At 48.9% G+C, this 18,137-nt stretch overlaps 1 protein-coding gene across 1 annotated transcript; it reads right to left on the reverse strand.

Annotated features, from left to right (window-relative positions):
• Window positions 1-484: 484 nt before the first annotated feature.
• Window positions 485-18,098, reverse strand: Ccm2l (CCM2 like scaffold protein). The gene is made up of 10 exons (XM_051193187.1): window positions 18,039-18,098; window positions 14,792-14,959; window positions 11,345-11,428; window positions 11,061-11,244; window positions 9,894-10,348; window positions 7,324-7,459; window positions 5,374-5,437; window positions 2,808-2,937; window positions 1,811-1,949; window positions 485-1,317 (listed from the first exon to the last, which is right to left on the reverse strand). Exons 1-10 carry the CDS (start codon window positions 18,066-18,068, stop codon window positions 1,016-1,018), a joined length of 1,692 nt encoding a protein of 563 aa, XP_051049144.1. The 5' UTR covers window positions 18,069-18,098; the 3' UTR covers window positions 485-1,015.
• Between the last annotated feature and the right edge of the window lie 39 nt (window positions 18,099-18,137).

Here is an 18,137-nt window from a genome sequence, read left to right on the forward strand (position 1 = left end):
ATGTGGACAGGGGAGGGATGAAGAACAGCTGGAGAGGCTGTGTGAACCAGTGATGAAGAGATGGCCCCTTGCTACAAACCATAGGGGAATCTAGAACACTAAGTCCCAGCCATCACATGATCTGAATTTGGCCATAGAAGGCATAGCAAGATTCTGTAGACACATTTTATCTCTTTTAGAAGTATCTGGCCTCCACTTGAGGCTCACCATCCTCACTTAGGCTGTGCCAAAGGCTGGCCTTGTCTTCACCCCCCATAGCTTACAGCAGAACCTGCCTACACAATTCTTAGATTTGCACAGAGCCAGGGAAAGTGTCTGCAAAGGCCTTAGTGTGTGTTTGGGGCTTGGGCATAGGGCCAGGACATAAGACCCCTGTGAAGGCCCATCCTATTTCTTCTTCTCAAGCTGTAGCTTCCTTCAGTCTTCATGACATCTCATTCCACCCACTGATCCCAGGAATAATAGGTAAACTGAGTCAGAAGCATTCCAAGTGGAAGGAAACAACATTTATTGAGCATCTACAGCATGCTAGGCTAAGGTCTTAACCCCCATTGATCTCTGACCACCTGTGAGGAGTGAAGATGAAATTATTGTACAGATGTGGAAATGGGTAGCGATATCCCTCATATCCATTCTTTAAAACAATGATGACGACAACAGCAACAACACCCTCTCAGTTTCTCAGCCTGTAAAACTAAAGAGAGGTCTTTAGGCTCTGGAAATGGTTCAGGGTTGAGGATGGGTGGATTGAGCAGAAAGCTGGGGCTTGAACTGGAAATCTTTTCTGTCGGCCAGTAGGTGGCGCGATTCTTCGTCCTGCAGAGAACTCTAGGGTCTGGGTCTCCCTAGAGTAAAGCCATCTGCAGGACTTTCTCGGTATTGCAGGAAGTGAAGTCCTGAAACCCATCTGCAGGAACAGAAGCTCAGAAGGCACCGATGGAAATCCAGGGTGTCTAGGCACCAGGAGGATGGTGTCCCACGAGCAAATATGCGAGACCCAAGGTGGGCAGCGGGGCTACAGGTAGTTATCTTCACCCTGGTCGCCGCCGCTTGGGGAGACATCCTCGTAGACGTCATCATCGGGGGCCAGAGCCTCAATGTCATGTGTAATGTCGGCCAGCAACTGGTGGAAGGTCTGCGCCTCGGGTCGCTGGACTGCCCCGTCGTAGCTGCGCACTGCTGAGGCAGATGTGGAGCTCATGCTGCGCTTGATGCGGCCGAAGCTATCCGTGAGGATGCCACCCTCACGGATGCCCATGCTCTCCAGGAAGCTCTCGAAGTAGCCAATGTCCTGGTCCGGAATAAAGGGCCGCATCCCTACAGGACACAGAGCAAGGCGATTCCTTCATCCTGCCAGCCTGCATGCATAGGCATGCCCTTCTCTGGAAGTCTGAGTTCAAATCCTGTCTCTGCCAGTGTGGCTTACCCAAGATTTTTTTTAAACCTCACTAAACAGCAGATGACACAAGGCTCCCCACGTGTTTGTTAGCTTAGTATATTTTTAGGGTGCTGCCAGTACTATTCCTATGGTGCTTATTACCCTCTTCACTAGCTGTCTGACTCTAGACAAGTTCTGTTTTGTCTCTAGGCTGTGTGTGTGTGTGTGTGTGTGTTAACCTGACCCAGCTTTGCTACCCTAGGGCTTTGTTCATCTCAGCTGTTTCCTGGCAATTTCTTTCCCCTTTCCGTACTCTTGCTCTCCTTCTCTGTTCCAGGGTCTCAAGTTCTGGCCTTAGGGGCTGGAAGTACAACGTACTCCCAGGTGGTGCCCAACTAGGGGTGCCTGGAGCCAAGGGGAGCCCGAGCTTACCAATGAGAAGGAACTTCCGTCGGTCCCCGTAGAGTTTCTGTAGGCCTGCACAATAGTCCTGGATAGGCAGCCCCAGGCGATAGTCTCGTAGCAGCATTGCGAACTGCTGGATCTCAGGGGGACCCAGCTTACTTCGCAGCTGTGGAAGTAAAGAGACATGTTGTGGAATAGTCTTTTTGTACTCTGTGAAGATGTGTCGCTCTGATTGGTTTAAGAAAAAGCTGACCATCCAATAGCTAGGCGGGATTTCCGGGCAAAGGATGCTGGGAAGAGGAAGGCAGAGACTCGAGGAGATAAAAGTGTGGGCACTATGGAGATGAGGTAAGAAAGTCACGAGGCAGACAGTAAACCAATAGAAGTGGATTACTTTAAGTTGTAAGTGCTAGTTAGAAGCAAGCCTAAGCTATAGGTCAAGCCTTCATAATTAATAAAGTCTCTGTGCTGTTTTTTGGGAACTGATAGCCCAAAGAAAAATCCATCTACACACTTGGAAGCCAGTCCCAGAGTGCAACAAAACTCAACTAAAAATGCTTGGGTTCTCTCTGGCAGCCTGCCTGGCCTAGTCTACCTCCAAAACCACCCACGCTCCCTGGGGGGAATATCTGGTCCTTTGCATCTAGAAATGAGATGTGGGTCTAAGCTTCCTGAGGTCCATTCCTTTGGTGACTACCTCTCTGACCCTTGCTTTCGTTCTCTGTACTTGTGGTGAGTAGGGATTACACACACACACACACACACACACACACACACACACACACACACACACGAACACGCACTCCCAGAGTTTTGAAAAGATCAAAGACCAAATGCCCGAAAGGTGCTTGGAACTTTCAGTGATGGCTGATGCCAGTCAAGCCTTTCCTAAGCTGGCCTCACCTAGTCGCATCTCCCTCCCTGGCCTCTGAGTGCTCACATACAATTCCTGCCATGCACCATGCTTGCTGCAGAGTACTGCAATGCACCATGCTTGCTGAGGAGCACTGCCACCCCAACTCACTGTGACCATGTAATCCTGTAGCTGCTCGAAGGCCCAGCTGCTGTGGTCGATACTGCTGCAGTGGGAACCATGGAAAGATGGCGTGGACGCACCACTATAACATGCTTCAAATGTGTCCTGGGAGCCATTGCTGTAGAGACAAGAGGACAGCCCTCACTAACCTCCATTCCTTTCCCTAGGACTGGCTAAAGTTGGTTGGGCCTATATACCAGTGCACAAGGCCCCATCCTAGACCTCATCTTGCCCTCCAAGGCCCTTCATGGGGCCCAGCAATCTTCCAAGCTCTCTCCTTTTTTCAGATCTCTGGTCATACTGCCTTTTTTTTTTTTTTTTTTTTTTTTTTTTTTTTACCCCATCCTGGGCCTTTGCTCATGCTGTTCACTGTGCCTGGAATCCTTGCTCCTCCCCACTTTGTTTTCCACATCTGCTGTTCCTGCATAGCTGCGTTCATTCTCTGTGTTGAATATCCTGTCCCTTTTATCCCAAGCTCAACTATCATCAGTCAGTCTGGGAAGCCCTCCTGGTTCCTAAATAAGGTGGAGTCCTCTTCTGACTCTCTCATAGCCCAGGAAGCTTCTCTTTAGTGTGTGTATCATCAATGCTGGCTGCCTCCTCTGCAACATTGTGTGGCCCTTTCTGTCTCCTTCTTGAGTTCTTTCTGTAAACCAGGCTGCCTGGATCATGGAGGGTTCTGTTGTGGTTTTGACAGGGTCTCACCTGTCCTAGATTGGCCTCAAACTCTCCATGTAGCTGAAATTTAGCCTTGAACTTTTGATCCTCCTGCTTCTGCTGCCCAAGTTCTAGGATTACAGGCATGAGCCACCAAGCCAAGTTCATGCAGCGGGGCTTGGGACCAGGGCTTCTGATGTGCTGGACAAACACTCTCCCAATCAGGTGCACTCCTACCCTCATGTAGGGAGTTCTCTTCATTAACTGCTTATAAAATAAGATGTTTAATTCGCGCTCCTGCATCACTTGTTTTTCTTTGTTTTGTTTTTTTGTTTTTGATTTTTAACTTGTCTCAGAATTACTTTCTATTATTATCTACAGGACAGCATAGCTTCCTGGTCAAGAGTTTGTACTATTTTTGCTTGTTTCTTGAGTCATGGTCTCATGTTGCCAGGCTAGCCTCAAAATCAACTGTGTAGCTGAAGCGGGCTTTGAACTTATGACCCTGTGGCTTCCAACTCCTAAGTACTAGGATCAGAGATGGCAAGGGTGTAGACTCTTGAGTTCACATCCCAGCTTACTTGTGCTCATAGCCCAAGTCTATGCAATTTGCTGTCTGTTTGACCCTTGAAATGCTAACATTTGTTTCCCTAGTCCTCAGCTTCTCCATCTGTAAAATGGGATGCTGTAGATTGGTGTCATAGTGAAAATGACAGGAACTAATACTTGTAAAGCACTTCAGGTCATAGACCCTTTGTATTAGACAACTAGCCACATAGCTACACATTTTACTCCTACAAATGTGTCATTAGTGTGATTTGCTCTCCTCAGCCAATTCAGATTGGTTATGTACTAGCCTATGTGTACATAGGCTTAGGAAGGCAAATGTAGTGCCAGTATTAACAATAGTGTAGATAGGGCATACTACTTGCCAACAGGAGCTATCACTATAGATCTGCTCAGAACTTCATTGGATTTAAACTGAAAATCCTATATCTTAGGAAACTCCTCAATCCTGAGAAAACTCTGATGGGCAACATTCTTAATAAAATTCTTTAATTTTTTTAGGTGGTTTTCATGCATCCCAGGTTGGTCTGAAACTCACTATGTAGCCAGGGGCGACCTTGAACTTTGGATTCTCTTGCTTCCACCTTCCCAGTGCATCATTTTATATAGTGATAGGAATTGAACCAGGCTATGTATTGGACCAGGGAAGTGTTCCACCAGCTGAGCTATGACCCCAGGACCCAGAATGCTATCTTACTCTACATTTTCCAGTCTTGCTTACAGCTAGTTCTGATCAAGCGGCCAAGTTCTGACTAGTGAATTGTAAGCTAGATGGGACCTGTGGCATGCACAGATGCATGCATTGCTAGGGATGGAACCCAGGGTCTTTTGTATGCTAAGCATGCATAAGCATGCATGGTGATGCTCAAGAGCTGTTGCATGGCTGCAGCTACAGCTTAAACCATGAGGTCACTCTGAGGATGGTGAAGAGGAAGCTGTGACCGGAAGAGAGGCTCAGGGCCCAGAGGACCAGTTAGCTCGAACTCTTGTTATATGTTATGTAAAAAGACAAGAAAACAAATGCTGTCTTTGCAAACCTGCCCTCCTCATGGGTTTCCATTACACAAAGCCAACACTATAGTAAACCAGAATTGTTTTCCAGCATTAGCTATAACTTTGGACTCTGCAGGCCACGAAACCTAGGAGACCTGAAGATCTCTGTGGATCAAGGTCTGAGTTCAGGCATCTCTAGGTTTCTCAGGGTCTGTACTGGAGCTCTGCTTACCTCCCACCCTCACCACAAATCAGGGTCAGGTCCCTTTCCCCCATGCACTCTAGAGGAGTGGCCCTGTGTGGGTAGGGGTGAGGAGGAAAGAATGTCAATACCCACAAGGAGCTGCAGCAGCTCAAGTCAGCGTCGTAGGCAAATGTCCCATCTGTGCGGCAGCTCTCACCTGAGACCAACATACAGAAAAACTGTCAGAAGTGACATACAGGGACCACTATCTTAGACTCCCTGAAGCCCCAACCTTAGTGATTCCGTGGGATCTAGCTCCAGTCCAGCCAACCTTGGATCCTCACCTTCCTCAGTGCCCAGGCTCATAGCATCTGCCTGTTTGATGGGTTATGGGGAATGGCAAATGACAGCCAATGGGGAAGTGTTGGTAAGCGTGTGTTTAGGTGAGTTGGGAAAATTCTGCAAAGGGGAAGAGCGTTGGAAGCATAAAAAGAAATCAGCATTGTTTGTGGACAATGTGTCTTCTCCTCAGCCTGCTCTTCATCTGTCAGGCATGGCTTTCTCATCCCAGCTCACTCGGGGGTCACTCGGTCACCCTGACTTCTCAGAGGCCAGTTCCTCATTACAGGTTCTTGCAATAGTGCCTGTGGTTTGACATTTATTTGTGTGACTGTCCCATGCAAGTTACAGGAAGGCAGGGCCGTGCCTCAGTTAGCCCACCATCAATTAATCTTGCAGAGTACAACTGGGCCTGAGACCCAGTAAATATCTGTTGAATGAATGAATCTGTTGACTACCAGATGAGTGCTCTCATTTCTTCACCCCAGTTTCCCAGCAGGCACAGCTCCTGTGAGTAGAAGGGTCTTCAGAAAGCCAGTGCCTCAGTTGCTGGAGCTGTGTACCCTGTAGCACCCTGTAGCAGGCTGTGGAGGAGGGAATTCACTCAGTGGCCTTAAGGGTAGCACACAGAGAGGCTGTTGCAGATAAAGGCTTTGGGTCTAGATAGCCTAGATTTGGATTCTGACTCTGACTTACCAACTGTGTGACCTGTGATAATTTACTGACTACTCTGAGACCCAGTGTTTTTTTATTGTAAAGCTGGATCCACAGGGCCTCAGAAAGGCTCCTTGCCCTTTTTCTTTTCCTTATGAGACAGGGTCTCACTATGTAGCTCTACCTAGCCTAGAACTTGCTACATAGACCTGGCTGGTCTTGAATGCACAGAGATCTGCTTGCCTCTGCCTCCCAAGATTAAAGATGTATACCACCACCATGCCTAGATCTTTTTCTTTTTTAAGGCAAGGTTTCTCCATTGTAGCTTGGGCTGACCTTAAATCTGATCTTCCTGCCTCAGCTTCCCAAGGGCTGAGGACAATTGGCATATGCCATCATGTCTAGCTCTGTAATTTTTTTAATTACACAAAATTACTTTTATGTTGTGCTTGGGCTTGAATTCGCATTTGCCATGGTACCCATGTGGATGTCAGAGGACAACTTTTGGGACTCAGTTTCCGCTTCCACCCTGTGGGTCCTAAGGAATGAACTCAGGTTGTCAAGTTTGGCAGCAGGCACCTTTCCCCACTGAGTCTTCTCACCAGCCCAGTCTCTGAGCATTTTTCATTTATCTGAAGACTATCTGTCTATTTTCTGGGGTGTGCCCAGTCCTGTGCTATGTAAACAGGACAAGTAAGTTGCAATGAAGATTCAAGAAGGCTTGGCACCTTACTATTGTGCTTTGTGCATAATTGGCACTCAATAAATGCCCCTGTTAGACTCACTTTAATTCCAGCCCTTGATTGCATTCATGGACTGACCCAGAAATGTCAGTCTAAGAGTCTCATTATGAGAGATGGCTCAGTTAGTAGACAATACAGGAGCTGAATTTTCTGCAAAGCAGGGACACCCAAAACAAGAAAGACATTTCAGGCACTCAGGTCAAACTCATCCCAAACTTGACAGCTTAATCATCTCTTAAGAGGTCATCATGAAGATTGACATTCTATTAAGTGGATCCCTGGAGCTTAGAACCCTCAGAGACCTTTATCAGCCCTGACTCTAGGACATCCAGCCTTTCCTGGTGCCTCATGGAAGTTTGGTACTCACTGCAGCTGGATAGCCACGGCCGCTTTGGTGTGGATCTGTAGTGGTAGCCAGCCCGGTCTACACACTCGATGCTCTGGTCCCCGTAGATGATCTGGAAGACTTGACAGATGAGTGCACAGGACTCCTCAGCAGCATCCTGGTCCAGGGGTAGGAGAGAGAGCTTAGCTCTTACCCACTACCAGGGCACCCCTGCTTCCCCAGAGGCAGTGTGAGCCAGCGCTGAGACACACCTACAGACATCCTTAGGCTGATTTCAAAGACATTTTCTCTGAAAATTACATGGTCTCTCTCTTGTTCTTATGACCTTTCTTATAGAATCCAGAGTTGACTCTGACTCCTCTGCCATGAAGGTACATTCCAGCTTTGCAGGGAATTCACGACCTATCATGAAATTTATCTAACACGAGGGCTCATCTAACTTGCTGTACAGGTAGAGCAGCTGAAGCCCAGGATGGAGATGGGACACTTCAGATAATCAAAATCTTAGGCTCGGTTTTGTTGCTATTACTAGACATAATATACAGCTATAGGCTGCTTAGTACCCAATGCAATAGTGGAAACAATGTAATAATAGTAGTCTCTGGTAGAAGGAAGAGGGGCTAGCTCTGAAGATTGTACATTTGAGGGGGAATTCACCTCTTCAAGAAAGAATCAGAGATTAATTGCCAATTATTATGCAATGACTGATTGGAAAAAGTCATGCATATGAACATTCTGACTCTAAATAAAACTAAGGTAAAAATTAAAATGTAATTCAGAATGGGTACCCGTGGTTATAGCAGGTACTGATATTTACACCAGGGCTTACCATGACCCTAGAGCAGACAGGTCAGAGAAGACCCCTATTTTTTAGTTAATGCTGGCACAGGGAGTTTTAGCTCTGAGTGCTGTGCTTGGGACCACTGTGCCTCAGACAGAAGTGCAGAGCTCAGACCCCAAGAAAAGCAACTCATTTACTTATTCATTCTACCACCAGACCAGGATAGGTAAGGCACAGTGTTGTCTCTGTCTGGGATGCAATTTGCAGGCCCTTGGTTCTACTGACTGTTTCTTCTTGTTTCATTTTAAATGGTACAAACTAAGCTTTCCTGTTGAAACAGGGTCTCTTCCTCCTTTCCCTATCATACAGGCCACCCACTTTTCCTATCAGAGCCAGCACAACTCATCTGGTCCTAGTTTTTCTATATATGTGTCTGTGTCCCTTAGTCAAGTTTCCAGAATGAAGTTGTGTTGCGTGAGGAAGTAGTATACAGAATGTAAGAAAGGGCTGGGCCAATGGGGTGGAGCATGACAACCTCATCCCAGCCAGAGAAGATAGAGTTGAGTATGGACAGTGCAAGGCATAGGGTTTAGGGTTTGCATATATTTAAAAATAAGGACAGTGGGAGAGAGAGAGAGAGAGAGAGAGAGAGAGAGAGAGAGAGAGAGAGAGAGAGAGAGAGAAGGGAACAGAAAAAGAGAGACAGACAGATCAAGGACCATGGCAAGGTTTCAGCCTGAGCCACCAAGGCTGGAGCTGCCATTCAGTGAAACAAGATGAAAGTGCTTTCAGGTTTGAGAGGGGACTAAGAGCTCAATTTGGGACAAATTCATGCTGTAATGACAAGCAGACCCTGGAGAGTTGGTTAGAGATGAAATTCAGGGTGTTCTCCAGGGCTTAGAAGACAGCAGAGTCAAAATCACCTAGAAACAAGTATGGATAAAGGAGAGATGATTGAGGATAACACTGGACAACCCCATTTAAGAGGCTGGAGAGAGAAGGAGGCACCAACTTCTAAGAAGAAGCATGGGATAGGGAAAACCAGAGAAGGAGGGCTAGATGCCAAGTGAGAAAGTAGCTCAGCATGGGGACCTGAGCCACAGTGCTGTTTCCAGTGACTGGCCACCTCTTCCTGCAGGCAGGCACACTCACTGTTCAGGGACAGAGCCCAGGGCCCTGGCGTAGAGGAAATGTTTGGAAGGCTTGGACCTTAAAAGTGCCTGCTAGACTGGATACTCCTTAAGGGAGGACACCAACTGGCTTCCTCACCTCCATACACACAACACCTAGCCCACAGCATGGAGCACACAGCTGGCACTTAATAAGCACCATCTACTAGCCAGGAGGCAGAGGCAGGCAGATCTTGGTGAGTTAGAGGTCAGCCTGGTCGACAGAGCAAGTTCCAGGACAGCCAGGGCTACACAGAGAAATCCTGTCTTGAAAAACACAACCACACACACACACACACACACACACACACACACACACACACACACACTTATATTAAAGCGAGTGACAGCAAGGGTGAATGGGGACAGATGTGACTGGCAAGACAGGCAAAGAAGGCTTTGAACTTCCTTCCCAGGCTTCGAATCTTGAAGCCACCTGCTTTTCACAGAACCTAAACTTTGAGCCTTTGTTCTTCCCTAAGGAATGGGAAGGAATAGGTGTCATATTTGCCCTAAGGGCTGCTGTGGAGATTAAGTGTTAATGTTGTCCCGTGCCTGTCTTGGGTCGGTGCTTAATTTGTGGTGTTACTAGTGCGACTGTCACTGTCAGGGTGGTGGCGCCAGCGCTGCCTCATGCTCACCCTGTTGGCCACAGCTAGGATGACCAGATTGCAGTAGGCGTCGGGGCTGGGGTTCTGGGGATCCAGAGGGTTGGGGCCGGTGTGGCGTCGCTCCCAGCTGCCGCCGACGCCACTACCCGCCTGCCGCCGCTCCCAGCTGCCGCCTGGCTTCCCCGCGCCGCCGCCCGCGTGCCGCCGCTCCCAGCTGCCGCTGAACGTCTGTCGCCGCTCCCAGCTGCCCGACGTCCGCGCTCCCGCGCGCTGCCGCTCCAGGCTGCCACCACCGCCCGCCGCCCGGGCCTCGGCGCCGGCGCCCCCGCCCCACGCCATGCGCCAGTCCAGGCTGCAGATGGTGTGGCGTCGCTCCGCCGTGCCCACCCGCCGCTTTTCGGGTGCGGCGCCCGGAGGGCCGGGATCGCGCCCCGAACCTCCCGGGCTGGCGTCCACGCCCGCTGGCACCGGGTCCACGCCCAGACCTAGGGGAGGCCGGAGATGGGGGATCAGCAGCAGGAGATTGCAGCCTTCGGAGGCCACCCGGGGGGCCACCGCACAGTTCTGGGGTCCCTGCTCGCCCAGCACCGGAGCCCAGGGGCTGACGGTGACTTTTGGGTCCGGCCCTGGGTCTATGACTCTGCCTTCGGCCTTGGCTCCGCCCCAGACCTCCTGGGTGGCGGCCGCATAGTTTCCACCCTCCTCTTCACACTGTAGTAACCGCCTTTCTGAGTTGAAGGTGGTCCAAGTTGTCCCTTTACTCCGTACCCTTCATTTGGACGATGACCTTGGTATAAGTATCCCTTCTTTCTAGTACGACTTTCCCTGCTGTCTTCAGTCCCACCCCGAGATTGCTGACTGAAACCGAGCGTGCCCCCTACTGCCAGAGCCCGAAGGGTTTTGTCTTCTATCATCCCCCTTTAATGTTGAACTCTACTAACATAGCCCTGCGTTGAACTCAGGACTCCAACTTCTCTTTACCCAATCTCCTCAATCTGATCAGGCTGCCCGTCCATCATCTTCAATGCCTGGCTCTCTGGTCTTGCCTATAGCGTCTTCTGCTCGACCTTAGTCTCAGAACAGTGTGCTCAGGTTTTCTGTCATCTTACTCCCAGCCTTGGACCCATCCCCGGTGTCCTTCACTCAATGGTCCCAGCATGGCAGGTTGGCCTCCCACCGCCCTCCTCCACACCGCACCAGTTTTAAGCACTAGCAGATGCAGCGCGTCGTCCTGAAGGTAGGAGGCAGCGGCGATCTCGTGCGTGGGGATGCGCAGGATGAGTTCTTCGTTGTCCCGCCAGGTGAGCAGCAGGCAGCGTGCGGACAGGCTCAGGATGCTGTCCTGCTCCGGTGTGGTCTTCAGAGGCAACTCCTTCAACTGCTACAGGGTGGGTCGGATCATCTGAGTCCCCAGGGATGGGGGGTAAGGGAAGGCAAAGGGAAGGAGATCCCACCCTCATCCGTTCTCCCCAGTGTCTCACCCTGGCGGTGTCCAGCAGCTGCAGGAGCTCATCTCGGCTGGAGGGGTTCAGTGAGGAAGTCACCCAGGTGAGGTGGCCCAGGAACTGGATGGGAAATGGGAGGTTACCGTGAAGCCTTGGGAGAGTCTAGCTTCCTCGTTAATGCAGGACAGGTTGAAATACTCAAATTAATAATAACAAGTGTGATGGCTAATTTTGGTTGTCAACTGGCCTACATTTGGAATCAATTCAAACCCAAACATCTGGGTACTCCTGTGAAGGATTCTCCTGATTGTATTATTTGCAGTCAGAGATTAAGCTTAAATCTGGGCCACACCTTCTGGTGGCAGCTCACATAAAAGGACATGGAAGAATGGAGTTCAATTTTTGCCTGCTTTCCCTCACTCTCATTGGCAAATTCATCTATGCTGCTCTGGAGGCATTCCTTCTATAGTCTTAGATCCTAATTCTTCAGGATTTCTATAAAGACTGAAGACCAGCTGAGACTTAAGCCTCATAAACTGAACAACTATCAGATTCTTAACTTTTCTGTTCCAAGACTGTCATTGTTGAACTGGATAGACCACAGCCTGTAAACCACTCTAATCTCTCTCTTTTTCCTCTAAAGAGCCTTGACTAATATAACCTGGTAGCCAGGACTAGTTCTGAGTTTATAGATATGTATACACACACACACACACACACACACACACACACACACACACACACACATATATATATATATATATATATTTTTTTTTTTTTCCTATCCACTTACCCTTGCTTCTAGGATTAAAAGGCTGAACACAGTATAGCTAACTAAAAGTCTGGCCCAGGATCCCAGCTAGAAAGGGTAAGGCTGGCCAGGCTGTAGTAGCCCATGCTTATAATCCAGCATTTGGAAGGTCAACCTTGGGTACACGGCAAGTTCATGACCTCCCTGGGCGACATTAGACTCTGTGGTGTAGAGAGAAGGCTTGATTGATTACATGTGCCACAGTCCACCTTCCCACAGCCAGCCGACATGCATGAACACATGGTCATCTCACTCTGTGAGGTTCTGCAGGAAGCAAAAGTCACTAATACAGTGCCTGCCGCTCCACTGCCATGCTGAAGACCAGGTTTGGAGTGTCTCTGCATGCCAAGCCAGACTCCACCATTTTTTGTGTTTATGTGTGTGCATGTTCCTGTGAGTGAGTACAGACATATGCCACAGCACCTGTGTGGAAGTCAAGGGATTCGCTCTTGCCTTCCAAATTATTGGAGGTGGAGTGTGTGTGTGTGTGTGTGTGTGTGTGTGTGTGTGTGTGTGTGTGTGTGTGTGGTCTGGTCTATACTTCACATGCCAGATGAGCTGGCTCCTGAGCTTCCAGGGATTCTTGGTCTCCACCTCACATCTCGACTGTGTGGGCTTTTAGGACCACAGGTGCATTTATGTGCACCTGACTTTACAGGGGTTTGGGGATTGGCACCCTGGTCTCCAAATTAGCCAGCAAGCACTTTACCCATTGAACCATCCCCCCCTCTACACCTGCCCCAGGCTCTACTATTAAATCTTGAAGGAACCGTGGGAATTTTCTTGCCCAGTGGCTCTGCCCACCCCATGCATTATTAATCCTTTTAACAACATCATTGCAGATTAAATGGAAAGATGTATTGAATTAATCTATCATTTCTTTCTTTTTTTAATGATGCTCTCTTGCCAGGAGGTAGAGGCAGAGGCAGGTGGATCTCTTTGAGTTCAAGGCCAGCCTGGTCTCCAGAGTGAGTTCCAGAACAGCTGGGGCTACACAGTGAAGCCCTGTCCCAATCAAACAAACAATAAAAGTAATATAAAACTTCATTGTGGGAGTTGTCAACAATGACTTCTATAACTTGAAACCCACATCTCAAGAGGGAGCCCATACCCAACCCTGCCTAGATGGCCAGGAACCTTGAGTTGGTTGACTCAGAATCTTAGGATAGAACCAAACAAAATAACAACAACAAAAAGTCAATTAATTCCTAATGCTATTCTGCTATAATCGTACAGCAGTGCCTAGCACAATCGTCATCAGACAGGCTTCTTCTGGAGCTGTTGGGAGCAGATGCAGAGATCCACAACCAAACTTTAGGCAGAGCTTGGGGAACCCCATGGGAGAGGGAGAGGAAGGGTTGTAGGAGCCAGAGGGGCCAAGAACACCATGAAAACACAGCCCACAGAATCAACTAATCAGGGTTCATGGGTGCTCGCAGAGACAGAAGCAGCGCATGCTGCATTGTTTAGATTGGGATTTTTGTGGGACTCTTAACAATAGGAGTGGGGTCCCTCTGACTCTTTTGCCTGCTTGTGGAACCCTTTTCCTCCTTCTGTGTTGCCTCATCCAGACTTGATATGAGGGTTTGTGTCTAGCCTTAATGCATCTTGTTATGCTCTGTTTGTTTGATATCCCTGGGAGGCCTGCTCTTTTCTGGTGTGAAACAGAGGGGGAGTGGATCTGAGGGAGAGGAGAGGTGGTGGGGGGAAACTGGGAGGACTAAAGGAAGGGGGTGTAATCAGGATGTACTGTAGGAGAGAGGGATAAATAAGAAGAAAGAGATGATGCTCTCAGTCAATATGTGAGTTCCCCATCCATTCTTAGTTATAGCAACAGTATCATTTTATTTGTTATTATTCAGTATAAGAATTAACTTTTTGTTACTTTAAATTGCAGTCTTCTGGGTCAGTTTTACCGTTCATATTTTTTCTTTTTATTCTGTAAATTTTCAGCCCTTGGTTTTTAAACATATTCATTTTCTGGCTTTTCTCTATTTATAGGGTTGCCAGATAAAATACAAGATGTCAGTTAAACAACAATTTTGTTTTTAGGATTTTTTTTTGGTACTTTTAGTTCCATCTAACATTTGGAGCATATTTATGCTAAAGAAACAATCACTGCTCATCTGCAATTTAAATTTGATCAGGTAGCCTGTTTGTTAAATGTCCTAATCCTACCTCACAACGATATTTGACTAATGAGGACCTGTTTCCCTCCCCAGTGCTCTTTCATGGTGGTTCTAAAATAGAAGCCGCTTTTGAGGAGTCCTCCACTGTGGCTCCTCCCAATACCCCCACCTCAGCCCTGCCTCCTGCACTGGGCAGGCAGCCGAGGGCTTCCAGAATGCCAGGTGAATGCTCTACCGCTGAGCCCCATGCCCAGCTTCTCCCTTGCCTTTAACTTGGACACTGAATAGCAGAGACTGCAGATAAAAATCTCATGAGTAGGCTGAGCTTTTTGGGAACACAGCATAGCTTCCCATCCACATTGGGACAGAAATGCTGGAGGCTCAGTGGGTAAGTGTCACCTACTGAGGGTATGCAGCCTGTGTCTATGAGATAGGAGGCTGTTCCCCAAAAGTCACAGCTTCCTTCATGTGACACAGGGTGGGTCAGGGGTTGGTGTGCCTCCAAGTTACCCCCTCCCGCCACTCCCACCTTCTCAAGCTCACCTTGACCTCTTTCTCCAGGTAGTCACACAGCAGGATGTGGGGATCGATGAGGTAATCAGGAGGATAAAGGGGCATAGAATGCAGGGGCCTGCGGCTGACACTGCTCCTGAAGGCAGCCTGTCGTGCAGCCTTCGGAAACACCAGCCTTCTGATGGGGGACACAAAGCCCTGGGGGAGACAGGAGAGTCCCAGTAGCAATGGCATTGGCTTGACTGAGTGCTCACGAGCTCACTTCCACCCGCACAACCGAAGTTAATCCTCCTAAAACTGCAGGAGGAGCAGCTGGCCGTGGCTCCCCTTTTCTAGCTGGGATAGTGAAACCCCAGAATGAGAGCTAGACCACCAGCTAGTGACAGTCCAGGTATGTATCCCAGTTCCCAAACCTCCCTGTGGGGAGGATGACATTCCTGCCAGCCAAATTCAAAGAGTGACCAAGGCTGGGGGCTAAGTGGAGGATGCTTAGGCGTTTGTTAAGCTATTGCCTGTTTGTGAATTAGAAATAAGCAATAAGTAAGGGTAAGTATAGTCCAGAGGCACCGTTATAAAAAGGCCCAGGCTGGATCAAGGCTATGGGTGCAGACTCCAGGATGCACCCCAGCCTAGCAGCGCCTAGAGCTCAGAGAACATGTAAGCTTTGCTCTGGAACTGCTGTTCTAGATGGGTATTCCTGGGTCCATAACAGTAAAACCCGAAAGAAAAGCTGCTTCTTGGGTTCCATCCTAGACTTACTGAATCTGAAACCCTGGGGACTCCCCTCCCTGGTGGCTTTCTAGAACTGTCTTGGCAGTTCCTAAAGCTCTGGGTGCTGGGACTACATATGCCCCAGCCAAGCAAACCACAAAATTCTGGTAGCATGTGTTGTATGCTGCTTACTTAGCTTTGCCACAAGTACAAACAGGAGAAGCTGCTGCCTAGGAGTGTGCACTCAAGTCTACATGTTCATTCAACAAACATTCATTCATGCTTGCCTGCTTGCACCCTGTTCTGGGTGTCGGGTGCTGGGATTCGGGAAACACTAGATCCCAGTCTTGTCCCCAGAGTCATGACAAGTGACCTAAACTCATACATATCAGGCTTGACTGTGCTTGAGAATTCTGATTCAGTAGGTCTGGAGTGGGACCTGAGACTGCAGACTGAATTTCTAGTAAGTCATAGGGGGTTTCGATACCCCCCCCCTCTCTGTGTGTGTGTGTGTGTGTGTGTGTGTGTGTGTGTGTGTCTGCACATCTGTTTGTGCTGTTGCTGGGAGCTGTCCACCAAGCGGGAGCTGTAGCCATCTGCTCTCTTGGTCTCTTCAACAGTGGGATTACAAGGATATGCCACTACACCAGCTTTTTTTTTTTACTTTTAAGTGAGTTCAGCAAGCGCTTTACCAACTGAATCACCTCCCCAGTTCTCATGTTGCGTCTCAAGGATCTAGAGTAGTGGTTCTCAAGTGTGGTTTCATAAGCTGGGAGCTGGTTACAGGTACAGTCTTTGACCTGTGCATCACAGCCTGGAGCTGAGACCCTGTGGTCTCAGTGATTCTGACATACAGCCACTCAAGTCTCCGAGGGACCATCATGGAGTCTGCGGAGGCATAGGAAAGCTCTGAAAATGAGAGCCAGATATCTGGGAGAAGCTCTCTAAGCAGAGGACACAGATGAACAAGACCCGAGAAACTTCAAAAGTGGAGGGAGAGGAGTCTGAAGGCACCGCACCGAGAGCAGTCCATCTATCAAGGCTGGATTATAAAAGACATGCCCTGAGAGCCTTCAGTGCTGGCTAGAGCTGGGATGTTTTCCTGTACTCGTGAGTGCTGTGTGTTTGTGTCTGTCTGTTCGTCCATCTGTCTTTCCGTCCACCTGTCCAGCCCCGGCCCTCTCTCCATCCCCATCTTACTACACAGTACTCCTTGCTCCCATCACTCAGCTGTTCAGCTGCTCTTTTCTAATTCCTACCAGGGAAGGGACATGCTGTTCCTTAGCCCCAAACACTCTTCCTACTTGATTTCCCTGCTCCTGTCTCAGCAATCTAAGGCTCCGTGCCCTAATGCTCTATCTTCCAGCAGCTTTGTGCAACATTTACATTAATTGCATTTGTTGCCTTTAAAAAAATATAATCATTGCTCCCCTCGTTAGACTGTGAGCTCCCTGGAAGAAGTGGGTACTTTATTTGGCATTGCTCATTACTGTCACCCCTAGCACATAACAGGTGTTCAATAAGTATCTATCAAAAGAATGGGCCTTACTGGGTGAGTTCTAGCACTCAGGAGGCTGAAGCAGGAGAGTTGCTGTGAGTTTGGGAGCAGCCTGGGCTACATAGTGAGTTCAAGATCAACCTGGGTTACCTGGCTAGACCCTGTCTCATAAACCAATACATAGACCCAAGAGAAGACACGTGCATGGGTTGGCCCCAGTGATTCATACGGCACACACTTTTGTGTGTCAGTACTGGGGGTTTTATCTCACGCAAATACCTTTGAACTGTGCTCCCAGCTCTCCTTGCACTTAAAATTCCTACTATAATTTGCAGTTTGGGGTATCAAACCTGGATCTTCATGCATGCTAGGCCTGCATTTGGCCATGGAAGGGCACCCCCAGCCCACTTCCACAATTGTGAGACAGGTTCTTACTAAGTTACCCAGATTGACCTTAAACCTATACTCCTCCTGTCTCAGTCTCCAGATATCTGGGATTACAGGATTATGCCACCATACTGGCATTCTGAACCAGGTTTCTTGGGGGAAGAGAACTCTGGGAGGATGGGGATGGACTGGGAGTTAGAATAGTAACAAATAGGAAAGCCACTCAAATTCAGAAAGGAGGAAGATGGGGAGGGGACTTGGAATGGTTTGGCTGAAGAGCAAGTTCTTGCACAAAGGTGGGGAGAGCAGGTGTAGTTTGGGAGACAGTCAGGGAGCAGGTGGGACAATCTGCCAGCCTATAATCACCTTGGCTGGGCCTTTCTGTCTGGGTGAGGAGGGAATGTGTCTGCTGGGTGTCTGTCTGTCCCTCTCTCTGAGAAGCTGTAGAAAGCTACTACAGAATGCCCAGAAGCAGGTTTCCAGGGAAGACCCTGTCTGCCTCTCGGGACAATATGGCAGAGGCCACCATGAGTGAAGCTTAGAGCAGAGCCCAGATGTCCGACTGCCAGGGACAGAAGGCAGATCCTTGTGAAGAAGGAAGACCTCACTTGCGCCATTTGCCACCTGTACCCCAGCTTCAGGAACATTTCTCAACCCTGCCCCTCGCAAGCTCCCACCTACCTTCTTCCCTTTCTTGGCTTCATATTCCATGGTGAACCGGCTGCTCTGCCCCTGCCACCCTCCTGGCCGCCCCCACCAGACCCCCCTCCATTTCCTTTG

Source organism: Phodopus roborovskii, unplaced genomic scaffold (genome assembly GCF_943737965.1).
Source record: "Phodopus roborovskii unplaced genomic scaffold, PHOROB, whole genome shotgun sequence".
Lineage (NCBI taxonomy): Eukaryota > Metazoa > Chordata > Mammalia > Rodentia > Cricetidae > Phodopus > Phodopus roborovskii.